Source organism: Anabrus simplex, chromosome 3, assembly GCF_040414725.1.
Source record: "Anabrus simplex isolate iqAnaSimp1 chromosome 3, ASM4041472v1, whole genome shotgun sequence".
NCBI lineage: Eukaryota > Metazoa > Arthropoda > Insecta > Orthoptera > Tettigoniidae > Anabrus > Anabrus simplex.
Genome location: NC_090267.1, coordinates 262,833,225 through 262,847,461, shown reverse-complemented (window position 1 = coordinate 262,847,461; position 14,237 = coordinate 262,833,225). Strand labels below are relative to the sequence as shown.

The 14,237-nt window shown below is 39.9% G+C and overlaps 1 protein-coding gene across 3 annotated transcripts in view; it reads right to left on the bottom strand.

Annotated features, from left to right (window-relative positions):
• The window catches only part of LOC136866219 (organic cation transporter protein), a 276,911-nt gene that overhangs the window by 60,930 nt on the left and 201,744 nt on the right, over positions 1-14,237 (bottom strand). For all 3 annotated transcript variants that reach the window (XM_067143001.2, XM_068226654.1, XM_068226655.1), the window contains exon 2: positions 2,607-2,911. In XM_067143001.2, coding sequence (XP_066999102.1) covers positions 2,607-2,911 — 305 coding nt within the window. The remainder of the gene's footprint in view (positions 1-2,606; positions 2,912-14,237) is intronic.

Below are 14,237 nucleotides of genomic sequence, written 5' to 3'. Positions count from 1 at the left end.
CTTCTTTCACCTATGACCACCACGGTATCCCCGGAATAATAATAATAATAATAATAATAATAATAATAATAATAATTAAATCCTTTTTTAAAATGCATTCATTATAATCAAAATAACGGAGAATCTATCAGTCGTCATTATTAGGATATTATGCAATCCCTGCGATCCACTGACATTTCAGATACCAAGTGTTTGTCGTGACTCACATGTTTCTGAATAGTAAATCTTTTCTCCGCTGCCTTTTTCGCTTTGTATATTTTTCAGAAACGTATCTGAACATCTCTAGAAAAAATATCCTTTCGCTCTACACGGATGTGGATTTCCAAAGAGTAAAGATAAGTATGGTAGGTTATTTCACAGTTTTTGAACTAAGTATTGAACCTTTTGGTGTTCGAGTGTTTTCGTTTATTGCAAGCTCCGACGATATTCAGATATGTTGATTACACAATGTAAATGCATAGAAATTATTAAATAATAACGCAAACCAAAGAAAACTGACTTTAAAACAAGCAATTATTGTAATGAATTGCTGAAGGTGACAAAATAATGAGGAAAAATTGAAAACTGACCTAAAAGTAAATAATGACATAAGATGACGACAAAATGAGAATAAATACATATTTCTGTAATCATGGGGACATGTATGATGCACCAGTTAAAAGATGACATGCCATCATAATCCGTACCCTGATGGTTATGTTATGAAGTGATTGAAATAGAATTATTATAAACTCATGAAATAATTATCTCATAGACGTACACCTTTTCAATATACTTTGTGTTTTATTAAAAAACAAAATCAATGTTACATGTTAAAATAATGGGACGTTTCACCTATAATATAACAGGCATCTTCAGCCGTACTTTCCTTAACATTAAAATTCAGACTAAAGTGGTAGACTGGACATTAGGCTAAACTTAAAATGCTACATAAAATGGCTTATAACATTAAAAGAAATAATACAAGACAACTTATTTACATAAAATGAGCACTTGAGTGCACTTGACATTTGTTTTATTTGATTAGAACTTCATAGTGGGAAAAATAACGTTTTTGCTGGTTGTGTTTGACAGTTAATATTTGAAAGCACTTAGGTACTTTTGTATATGCATTTCTAAAACTTGTATCTTCTTAGGATAAAAAATGCTACTGTTGTTTAAGGTTGTGATTGCGGCAATTTAAGATCGTGAACTTGTATGCATCATAAAGACAGAGCAGTCCTATATGACTAGAGTAGAAGAGGGAAAGTTCTCCCTGTGGCTGGATATGTTTTAATTTAAAAGGAAGTCCCGTTATGGCAGGAGAATAGTCCACTTGACGTCCTCACATCGCCGATGGCTGCCTAGGTGCTGCAGTGTGTTGCTCTGGCAATGTTATAAGCCATTTTATGTAGCATTTTAAATGTAGACTAATGTCTAGTCTACCACTTTAATTTTAATTTTAAAGACAATACGACTGAAGATGCCTATTATGTTGTAGGTGAAACATGTCCCGTTATTTTTAATAAATCACAAAGTGTATGGAAAAGGTGGACTTCTATGAGATAATTCTTTTATGAGCTGATACATAGTTCAATACAGATCCCAGTATGAATTTAAAACTTGCAATGGAATTATTATATTAAAGTTACTTGCTACACGTCACTATTTACTTCAGCATGGCGACCATCGTTATGTTCGAAAGTACTACGAAAACGCATCGATTGTTTCATACGTATTCATACGATATCGTTATTGAGAGCAATTAATTAACAAACTATATGAATGTTATTGACATTTTGTAACAGATTTCCAGATATCTTTGAAGCAAATTTAAAGGAAGGATTATTGTATGGTCGTGATATAGGAAAACACATACCTGACAGCACATTTGAGTCTACGATGGCCATGAAAAAGATGGTAGCACAAAAAGCACGCACATAAACCATAGTAAAGTTTCTAAGTAACAACAAGTTTCCAGATTACAGACATTTTGTGGAAAGCATACTACATGCATTCAAGGAGCATGGCTGCGATATGAGCCTGACTGTTCATCTTTTGTACTCACACCTTGATTATCCCCCCGAGAATTAAGGTTAAGTGGAGAACAGGGTGAAAGGTCCCATAAGATATCACGGAGGAATATCACTGTGCTTGCTGACTGTTCTTGGATGCTCAAGAGAGAAAACAGGTGAGTTATCCATAGAAGGAAAGGAGCAGAACTTTTACAATAAATAACTAAAAAAAAGATTGATATCAGTTATTTGTGAATTATATGGACACTTTAACATATTGTAGTCCGGTTTATATTTTTAAATATTGGGTTTAAAAACTGGATGTTTAATATATTTTTCAATGAAACCTCATGCGTCCGCAAAATATACTCATTGCAAATTTGCAAACATTACGTGATAACTAATCAGATTTTCAGATTTAGCACAAAATATTTTATTGAATCACTTTGTTTGGTTTAAGTAATACTCATGTAGTAGAAAATTGCAGGTTTGTGTAATTTCTGTGACAGATGTGCAACGCAGGACGTTACAGGATTAAAACACTAATGGCCACGGCAATTCCAGAGTTTTTCTGAATTGTGTGAAGTGCATGTGTTGGCAGCATTGACTCACCTCTATGGCTTTACTGGACTGGTAGTAGGTGCCATCGTAGACCCACTGGCTGCAAGACACGGAGTTGTTTGTGAAATCCAGGAGGTGACACGAGTCAAGGACGCCCTTGGAGGTCCGTGGAATGGCGGCCAGCACCTCTCCGGAGCTCCAGGGGACGGTTTCGTTACCATCGTCCACACCTTCCAGGAAGCAGCGATGTTCCGGTACGGCAGCCACCGTCACTAGGGTCAGCATATGCAGACCTGCTGTCATGGCGGCCACGATGTGGAGGACGAACTGGCGTGCCTGGTACCGCCCGAACTCGCCTGAAACGGACATCAGACATAAGAAATAAACGACCCTGCTGTAGCCAAGCTGGGCAGGTCTTAATACAGACATGGCACTTCTTTCTCCAAATAGGCAGAGCAGACAATACAAGGACTTCTTTTACTAGTGGTTTAACTTCGCACTAACTCAGATACAGTTCTCTTGACGACCATGGGACAGGAAAAGATTAAGGAATGGGAAGGAAGCGGCCTTGGCCTTAATTAAGGTACAACCTCAGCATTTATTTCGTGTGGAAATGATTAACGACGGGCTGCCGATAGTGGGGTTTAAACCCACAATCTCTCGAACGAAGTTTCAGAGCTACGTGACTCGACCCGCACAGTCAACTCACTCGGTAAGGAATATTTAGCTGAGAGTTGGGTGAGTCATCAATATCTATATGAATATTTAAAAAAATCTGTACACTTGAAATGTTTACCTCACACTTGTAATGGTGCAGATATCATACCCCGCACTGGAATTATCACCACTTATTATTATTATTATTATTATTATTATTATTATTATTATTATTATTATTATTATTATTATTTTACTGGCGTATTAATGTAAACATTTTGCAAGCTGGAAGATCTCCGCGCTAGATAATAGAGATTTTTTTAAATTTAGACTTCGGAAGGACGCGATCCAGTGACCTTTTACTCTTGAACATTACTGTGAACATTAACGAATGTACTGTTGATTATGAACGAACGAAGCAGTTTGTTGTTTACTTGTGCTAGTGTACTGATCTAGTACATGTACTTGGTTTTCTATATCTCATGGCAACTTTCAGTAATCTCTGGCCCAGTTTCATGGTGTAGATCTTTTTTTGCTAGTTGCTTTACGTCGCACCGACACAGATAGGACTTATGGCGACGATGGGATAGGAAAGGTCTAGGAGTTCGAAGGAAGCGGCCGTGGCCTTTATTAAGATAGAGCCTCAGCATTTGCCTGGTGTGAAAATGGGAAACCAGAGAAAACCATCTTCAGGGCTGCCGACAGTGGGATTCGAACCAACTATCTCCCGGATGCAAGCTCACAGCCGCGTGCCCCTGACCGCACGTCCAACTCGCCCGGTCATGGCCTAGATCAACGGCGTGTGTTTGTGCAAGCGAAAGTGTCTCTAAAACCAAGTGTTATTGTCAGTGCTTAAAGAACTACAGTATCAAAGTGGTATACCATGTGATCCACAAAAAACAGTGAAGGACCATGTAACTTACATATCCATTGTAACTATTGGTCATCGGGGTCACCACAAATGATAGTGCAGTCCTCGCTGTCGTTTCTCACTGCTTTTTGTTCTAGGATTATTGAATGTACATAGAGAGTCTTCTAGGAGTTGTAAATATTGAGTGTGTTGATGATATGCTTATGTACAGATTGTGGCTAGGTCAGAATATAGATAGTTTATTTCCAATTATGAATATGACAAGCAGATTAGAGCATATGTAGGATGCAATAGTTACGTAGAAATGAGAAGGTTAGCACAGGATAGGGTGGCATGGAGTGCTGCATCAAACCAGTCTTTGGACTGATGACTCAAACAACAACAACAACATTTCCAATTAGAGGAGAAGTTATTGGAGAACCTAGGAACAGTTCCTACCTGAGGGTTAGATAAGGCCCAAAGCAGATGTACGCAGCTTTAAGTACACGCCTTGGGAGAGAGAATTATTACGACCTTTCAAAATACGAGCGATCCATTTTAGCGAACTGTGGCGCCCAAATTCCGGACATTTGTGTTAATTATATTTATTATAAATAAATAAATAAATAAATAAATAAATAAATAAATAAATAAATAAATAAATAAATAAATAAATAAATAAATGTATTCATATATTATATTAGACGTATTACACACTTCGTCTTTTATCTCGGACCGGACGAGTTGGCCGTGCGGTTAGGGGCGCGCAGCTGTGAGCTTGCATCCGGGAGGTAATGAGTTTGAAACCCACCGTCGGCAGCCCTGAAGATGGTTTTCCGTGGTTTCGTATTTTCACACTAGGCAAATGCTAGGCTGTACCTTAATTAAGGCGCCATGGCCGCTTCCTTCCTACTCCTAGGCCTTTCCCTGTCACATCGTCGCCATAAAACCTGTTTGTGGAGTTGCGACGTAAAGCAAATTGTGTGTATATATATAGTAATAGTAATAGTAATTTATTGAACATTACAGGCTGTTCGCCCAAGATACATGTTCACAGTGCCAGATTACAAGAAACAGAAAGAACCATTAAAATAAACGAAACTAAACAGTTATAGACAGATCTATAAACACACCAACTAAATCTACTGAGCGGTCTCTTACATGGGCGGATGACCAGTCCACATGTAAGGGCCAACCCTGCAACCCTATAATCTAACAACTAACTTGGTCGTCCCCCACACGAGCGGGATACCAGTCTCCATGCAAGGCACCACCCCTAGACTAAATCTATTAAGTTGCCACTACATGGAACAGAAAGAACCATTAAAACAAACGAAACTAAACAATTATAAACAGATCTATAAACACTCCAAATAAATCAACTAAGCGGCCTCTTACATGGGCGGATGACCAGTCCACATGTAAGGGCCAACCCTGTAACCCGATAATCTAATCCTAAAGTAAAAACAAGAACTAAAATTAAGAACATCTACCGCTACTGCCCGGCCGTGTCATCACCCCTGGTGAGAAGAAGCCGCCCTCCCGATGATGACACGACCGGCCCTATCCGTGGGGCCCTACGAAGGACCCCCACAACTTACCAGATGATCGTGTGTTTCTCTCACCATTCCATTGCGGCCGGCCACGTAAAGCTGGAGCCGCTCTCTTCCCTACCAACTAATCTACTGAACGGTCCCTTACATGGGCGGATGACCAGTCCACATGTAAGGGCCAACCCTGCAACCCTATAATCTAACAACTAACTTGGTGGCCCCCCACACGAGCGGGATACCAGTCTCCATGCAAGGCACCACCTCTAGACTAAATCTACTAAGTTACCACCCCATAAAACAGAAATAACCATTAAAACAAACGAAACTAAACAATTATAAACAGATCTATAAACACATCCCACTTCTCACATTTCTCCCTTCTTTTACATATTCCGGGTGGGCCCGTCCCACCCATTCTTTTACGGTTATATCCTGTTCTCCCTTGCCCCTCATTCCTTACCATCCCCTTTACGGTTGTATCCTGTTCTCCCTTGCCCCTCATTCCTTACCATTCCCTACTATGCGTGAATAGTGAGAGAAACGCACTTGCCTAAATGTACACCTACATCTGCATCCTACCCTGTCAGCATGTCTAATTAAATCATTACTACAAGCTGACGTTTCTAACATTTAAAATGCCAAGTGCCAATCTCCTACTGACCTATTTATGCTATCTACTCCACTATTTACATTCCAAGATCTTGCATCATATACAACCTCGTGTATATATATATATATATCGGATTATATAAGTCGAAACTCGGCTGAATGGTCGGCTGTAAGGCTTTCGGTTAAGAGGTTCCCAGGTTTGATTCCTGACCAGGTAGGAAATTTTAATCGCGTCTTTGACTTGGAGCTAAGTGTTTGTGTCTCTCCCTAGACACTCCTCTTCATATTTATGAAACACCTCACTGACAGCCACCGCAGGGACACGTAATAGTGAATACATTAGTCCACATAGGGTCGGCGTCAGGAACGGCATCTGGCCGTAAAATAGAACCAAATCCAAATGTGCAACACGGTTCGCACCCACGACTCCATCAGGGTGGAGGAAATTAGAAGAAGAAGAAGAAGAAGAAGAAGAAGAAGAAAAAGAAGAAGAAGGTATGCAAGTCAAACTAGATTCAATTAAGTTTTTTCCTATATGTCTAATTATTTCCACACGTCCGGTTCTTTGGATGAAAGGTCAGCGTAGTCGCCTTCGGTTCAGAGGATCGATTTCCGAACGGGTCGGAGATTTTAACCTTAAATGGTTTATGCCCCTGGCTCGGGGAATGGGTGTTTGTACTGTTCCCACACACCACACACAACACTATCTTCCACTACAATAACACAAGCAGTGGTATAGAATCTGTAGGGATGAGTACTTCAGACAGAAGAGCGCTTACTTACTGTGCTATGTTCATGGATCTCCAACTGGTCACAGCTATCATTGTTCACCAGCTAACATTTTGTATACAGGTGTAATTTACATCCTCTTCTTTTATGGGTCTTATTCCTTAATTCGTAATAATGTTATTGGCTTTAAGTGCCATGAACTATATTTACAATTTATGAAGACGCATAGAAGGCAAAGTTTTGTTGAAGTTACGGCGTACTTGAACACCTTTACATACCACCGGACTGCGCCGCGATCGAACCTGCCAATTTGGACTCGGTAAAGTTAAATGGCCTAACATGTGCTTGGAATAGATTTTCTATTCAAACTCCCAGTGCGCCCGCAACCTGCCCTGCTTAACCTGTGCTGCGGGATGATATACTCTTAGGCGAAAAAAAACTGGACTAATGAAATTACAAAACGAAACTTCAGTGTTATTTCGTTACTGTGTGTAACCATCGTATTCTTTTATTGTCAAATACACGCACTCTTCTTTTGCATAAATCTCCATATGCCGGATAATGCTCTCTTGTATTATGAACATCATGAGACGTGTGACTTTTGCTGCCTTAATATATTTTCCACAAGGTCGTCCCTGTTAACAGGTGATGATGTATTATTTATATCACCGACCATTTCTTCGACTTTCCCCACAAAATAACAGCATGTTCACCATATCATTGTTATTAAAAATGCCCCTGATACCATCAATAACAAACCGGAACGTTTACTAATGCTCTATTGTGAGCGAAGTAATAATGTCAACAAATCTCCTCCATTCATCCACAATACTGTACTTCAACCCTCATCTAGTTAGTCGTACTCATTTGCTTCTAATATGAATTAGGCCGATGACCTTAGATGTTAGGCCCCTTTAAACAACAAGCATCTAATGTGAATCTGCGGGTAAACTGCCCCGCTGCACACGTAAAACGGAAAAGTTGCCTACTCGTCGGAAGATTGGACTAAAAATCTTCCTCTCCGATGCACTCGTTGGTTTACGCAAACCATCTTACTGAGGTGTACATCTCAAGCACGCGGTATTGTAAAGAGTCACATGGGGAATGAGTGACTGTGGGTGGCTCAGACCGATCGACTGAAACCATTCACTTGACATTACGATCTTCTCTCGCAGTCGTCTGCTTCTAACAACCAGATCCTGTTTTCGTGTGTCTAGTCCTTCATAAACCATTATCTATGGATTTTGGCTACGAAAGGCGCATTGTGCCATCCATATCGATAATCCATTACCGTGTCAGTAGGACACCTTGCAATCTCTCATGTACATAATGCGGTCTCTGTTGAGGTACGTACAACATGTGACATTCGCACTGCCTGTTGACCATCAGTTGACCTTCCCATCGAGTCACGCGTTCCATACCGCAGAATAACAAGTCTCTGATGTTGTGCTGTCTAATTATTCTAGACTCAATGCACATGGATCAATCACACTGCAATACCAGTGATTTTCTCAGTATTACCCGAAGCACACGTCATGCTGCAACTTATGTGAGGTGTTCTGAACAACTCGTGCGTGATCAATTTTAAAATATACGTGCACACATTAGAAAAAAGATAATTAATTACATCAATTTTTATCGATTGCCCTTAATATTTACTCGTGTACTAGAGGAGCAAATGAATATTTTGTGTAGAGCTTATTTTCTTTCGCGAGTGACTTCTTCCCTTGCAGCTCGGCGATGAGTTTGCCGAACGGCAGCGCTGAAGTTCGAGAGAGCAACGAGTCAGCCCTTATACTCGTTTTCGCCGTCGCACTGAATCACGGATGCGCTGACGGCGGGTTGATGCGTGTATCAGTGCTGACGGAGGACGTTTTGAACATTTCATGTGGTATGCTAGTACGGGTATTTCCTGTGTGTTTCCCATGATTAATGCAGAGTTGTAGATAATGAGCTCTAACATGGACCTATGTCCATCTATACTATTATATAAAGAGGTAAGTTTGTTTGTATGTAATGGCTAATCTCAGGAACTACTGGACCGATTCTAAAGTTTATTTTACTAATGTAAATATTCATTAGCCCTGACGGACATGGGCTATATTTTATTTTCAAAACAATTCGAAGGTGGGTGGGGGTCACAGGGGATATATAAAAATATTAGGCTAACAGACGAAATATCGATTTTGTCGTACAAGGACGAGACAACGCTCAATTTAAGCCCTTTGACGCAAAGAACAAAATTTGGTGAGCCCTACGGGCCCAAAAAATATGTTGTAAGGCCATAAAACCAACGTTATGGAGATATTGGCACCACACTACCCCCGCTCTAGGAATCGGATAAAGAAATGAACTACCGTAGCCATGGCAACGTCAGATCCAGTATGCTTACAGCAGCGAGATTATTTACAATACATCACAAAAACGTAACATGTTACAGACATGAAAATTGGTATTTGGAATCTCCTTTAAAAATAAAAGAACACAAATTTTGTTTTCAGAAAATCCACTTAAGGGGTGAGGGGGGGGTGAAAAGAAGTGAGGAAGGAGTTGAATTCTTTATATGAGGATACAAATATCTCAGAAACTGGTATTTGGAATCTCTTTTAAAAATAAATGAATACACTTTTCTGGAAAATCCACTTAAGGTGTGATGTAATAAAAAGCGGGTGAATTTCTAAAATGAGTATCTTCTTCTTCTACATGTTTTCCCACACCTGTGGGGTTGAGGGTTGTGGATTTGACGCTGTTTTACGGCTGAATGCCCTTCCTGACGCCAACCCTATGTGTAGGGATATGTTTACTATTGCGTATTCCTGTCGTGGTTGGTAATGTGGTGTGGTGAGTGAATATGGAGAGGAGAGTGTTGGGACAAACAAAAACAATCTGTCCTCGAGCCAGAAGAATTATCACATGCGATAAAATCCCCGACCCAGCCCGGAATCGAAACAGGAACCCTGTAAACCGAAGACCTCAACGCTGAACAGTCAGCTAAGGAGTGGGACAGTTTTTAAAATTAGTATATGTACAGTATATCTCATAAAGTTAACATGTTACAGACGTGAAAATTGGATTTGGAATCTCCTTTAGAAATAAAGAAACCCTTTTTTTCGACTTAGGACTATTTCTCACATATAGAGTTCCATGTCGCATGTTCCAGATTTAGCTGTGGCAGTAGCCTGGTCATCTTAGCCCCATAAGGCAATGCCACAAACGTGGTTTACCAAGAGATTCTGGGGTAAATGAAATGCAATTTTTCGGTGAGTTTTTATACTTGAGAGGGGTTTTCAGTTAATGTTTTAGTGCAGTACCGAGGAACAATTCATTTGTATTAAATTACGAAATCCTGGCGAGCGAAGCCGTGGCTAACAGCTAGTATAACCATATTTTCTTCTTCTACGTGTGAAGAATGTGTCTTGAAAGTTCATATTACACCTGTATAGCTATTTACTGAACTTGCGCGTGTTTTATCCTCTAAAAGCCAAAATAATGGACAAAATGGTTATCCCTATTGCAAATTAAAGCCCATCACGTGCATTTAAAATTTATTGTTTCTTATTGTTTGGCACACTGATGGTTCTCTAGGAAATTACGTGTTAAAGAACGCATTTCAGAGCCTCTAAACCGAATCTGCAATAACACTGACTGACTGTAGTTGGTGGAAGTGTGTTCAGTGTCTTCTTCCGCCAGTGACGTCCGCTAGATAACAGTACTGATGCAATTGTACAAAACTAACCCGTCAACGGCAAGTGCAGCCCCCAGACATCAGGAGACGTGGAATCAAATATTAGGCCAAATACGCGAATGCTTTTAGCCGGCATCATTTTTATTGATGATGATGATGATGCTTGTTGTTTTAAGGGGCCTAACATCGAAGGTCATCGGCCCGATCATCATTTTTATTGGGCTTCCACTAATATAACCAATCCATTAAACTTTCGGGCTCCTTGAAATTCCAGGTCACCATCACGTGACTCTCTTGTGCCCCCTTTTGTGGGCGGCCCTGACGGAATTACATGTTACTCACTCCAGGCGAGAGCAATGTCGTCAAGATTGAGAACTAACGGGTCACAGAAGCTTACACATAGTTCGTGATGTTTGAACGGTCAACGTTTCCTTTATAGCTTACAAGTGCACGCCATATGTATCGCGAAGCGTGACTCATCAGGTAATGAAAAACGCCGGTGGGAATGCAGCATAGTGACCTCTGCCCGAGTACAATTGTTTGCGACGGAACACGATGAGAAAGTGTTTTGTGTGGACGAGGCCCTCGATCATCGTCTAACGCGAAATAACAAACAATCCTGTGGCACATATAGCCGACTTAGGACCTTGGCTTACCGACTGACTGTTGCCCAATCAGATGGCCGGGCAACCATCCTCTCTTAACATTAATCAGAGGATAAAATGGGAGAGATGTGACCTTTGGAAGAATGAGAAATATCAGTGAATAATAATAATAATAATAATAATAATAATAATAATAATAATAATAATAATAATAATAATAATAATAATAAATAATAATAATAATCTGCCGTGTATAGCAATTTGCGTGTTATTGTGGGGGGGGGGGGAAGTTGTGTTGTGTGTGATTTGTGAGTTGTATGGATGTTGGGAACAACACGAACACCCAGGCCCCAAGCCAACAGAGGATGGTTGCCTAGTTGTACTTCCTCTTAAAACAATAATCACCACCACCACCAAGCCAACAGCATTAACTATTTTAATATGAAAATTCCCGACCCGGCCTGACATCGAATCCGGAGCCCTCTGAATGCCGACCATTCAGCCAAGGAGCTGGACAAAGTAAACTCGTGTCCTTGTCCCGAGGTGGTGTAGCTCTTTGCAGACACACCCCAAATAGAGGTGAGCTGCATGTGCCATTTCAACTATATACCAATCCTCCTGCCAACCTTATAAATCTTTGGCAGTATCGGAAACCGAACCCGGGCCACAGGACGGCAACTAATAGTACGAACCCTTACGCTACGAAGTAATAATAATAATAATAATAATAATAATAATAATAATAATAATAATAATAATAATAATAATTTTTACGCATTCAGGCTCCTTAGGTTTTCTCAATCGTGAAATTACCATTGCTTCGATCCAGTGTTGCAGTGGGTTCGTCAGTTAATTGTCACAAGTTTCTAAGACGCTGATAGTTTAGGGACGGATATCCTTCCTGACATTGCCCTCTCTCAATGAACATATTCAATATTGTGTTTTGGTAGTATGGATATGTTGGGTGAATATGGAGAATCATGTATGTGGACAAATACACTCAGTCCCCTAGTCTACACCAGAAAATCCAAATCCTTTACCACATGACGAACTCTGTTATCCCAAGTGTCCAGCAACCGTCTAAGGATAGCAATGAATTCTTTATATACATATCTTGACTTTTCTGGCAATAAGTTACATACTGCTTCTTCTGCCTCATACAGTAGGCCTAAGTCCGTTGGAATTCCCATCTCTTGAACAACATCAGTATTTTCGAGTTTTCACGAAACGGGTTACGATATCTATATTAATAGTTGTTAACCATTTACAAACAACGAATTGGTTCTGTAATTAATGCTATGATACCAAAACTCATCGCACTATGCATTATGCTACAGATTTCATTTCATTTATATTGAAAATTAATTATTATGTTTTACTCAAGATGCAGTAGTTTTCCTATATCTCATAGATCCTTTACTCCTTTACTCCTTCACAGTTCTCTATCTTCAGCATCGTCTTCACTTAAACTGCTTCACCATCCATTCACTATTGGCCTAAGCTTTCCAATTTAGCAACATCTTGGGAATTCTATCATCTTTCGTCCTTTTCATGTGTCTGAACCATTTTAACCTTCTTATCCGACTCATTCTCTTCTACTTCCAATTTATTACGGTTAGTCATATTACGTCCCTGTCTCTTTAGTTTGCTTCTAAGTGAACTTACTGTCCTTTTAGCTGTGTATGAACCTATTTCATTTCATTTATCACTCTCAGAAAAGGCATCGAAATTTAATTCGCGGTGACGCCTATGTGATTTGTTTCTTGAACTTCCCTCCGTCTTCGAAGGCTGTCTTATACGGGGTGATTTTCGTTTGTTTAATTGTTTCGTGAGATGTTGTGGCAAACTAGGGAATATATGAGGGACGGTGCCAGTTATCATTTTCCTGCTTTCTCTAGGAATTTCTACCCGTTCGCCTTGTATTACAAATTAATCTAATTTAACTACAAATTCATTAGAAAAGAGCCTCCGTGGCTCAGACGGCAGCGCGTCGGCCTCTCACCGCTGGATACCGCGGTTCAAATCCCGGTCACTCCATGTGAGATTTGTGCTGGACAAGGCGAAGGCGGGACAGGTTTTTCTCCGGGTACTCCGGTTTTCCCTGTTATCTTTCATTCCAGCAACACTCTCCATTCTCATTTCATAGCATCTATCAGTCTTTAATAAATCACTTTGGGAGTGGCGACCCCATCGTACTAATAGCCTATATCTGCTTCATTCATTACATCCCTGACCCGGTCAATGACTGGAAAACAGGTTGTAGGTTTTTTTCATTAGAACATTGTGAATAGCACACATACCACTTATCAGAAAGCGTTTTATCTTTTCTGAGAATCGCCTTTACCCATTTTGAAAATTCTGCTTTATTTTTAGGTGGTCTGAAGAAGTGTTTACCTTTCCTTATTTTATAGCCAGACTTACAGCCTGGAACGAAGCAACTACCGTAGGCATTTTTCCCTCCTCGGTATGTTTGTAAGTTTTATAAACTCAGCACTATATTTACACTAAATAAATTAATGCCACCACCAAATCACACGCTGTTCCCTTTAACTTAACAAGAATGTACGACACTTAAGTTCTTGCCTTCGCAGAACAACACTACCGAACATAACGATATTACAACTACAGACACAAACCCTCCAGTAGTAACTGTGCCCCGAGCGGTTGATTCATCACGGCCCCTATACTAGCCAACAGGGAACAACATAAGAGCTCACATTACCTCTTCCATTCGTTATGGTATTACTAACCATTCCTTAGGCTAATAATTATTTATATGCCAAAAAAATGAAGAGTTCAATTTGATGGACTGGTATGATGAAGCTCTCCATGCCACTTTGAAATTTGAAATAAGAGACTATCTAAAAGGAATTTCATTATCATATTTCATCCCTTTCTTATTTCTTAGCTGACATTTCTTTTCTTTTGCTCGGTGTCAATAACCACATTTTGTTTTCTGATTAATGTCGGCTCACTTAAATAATCTGACTGTAA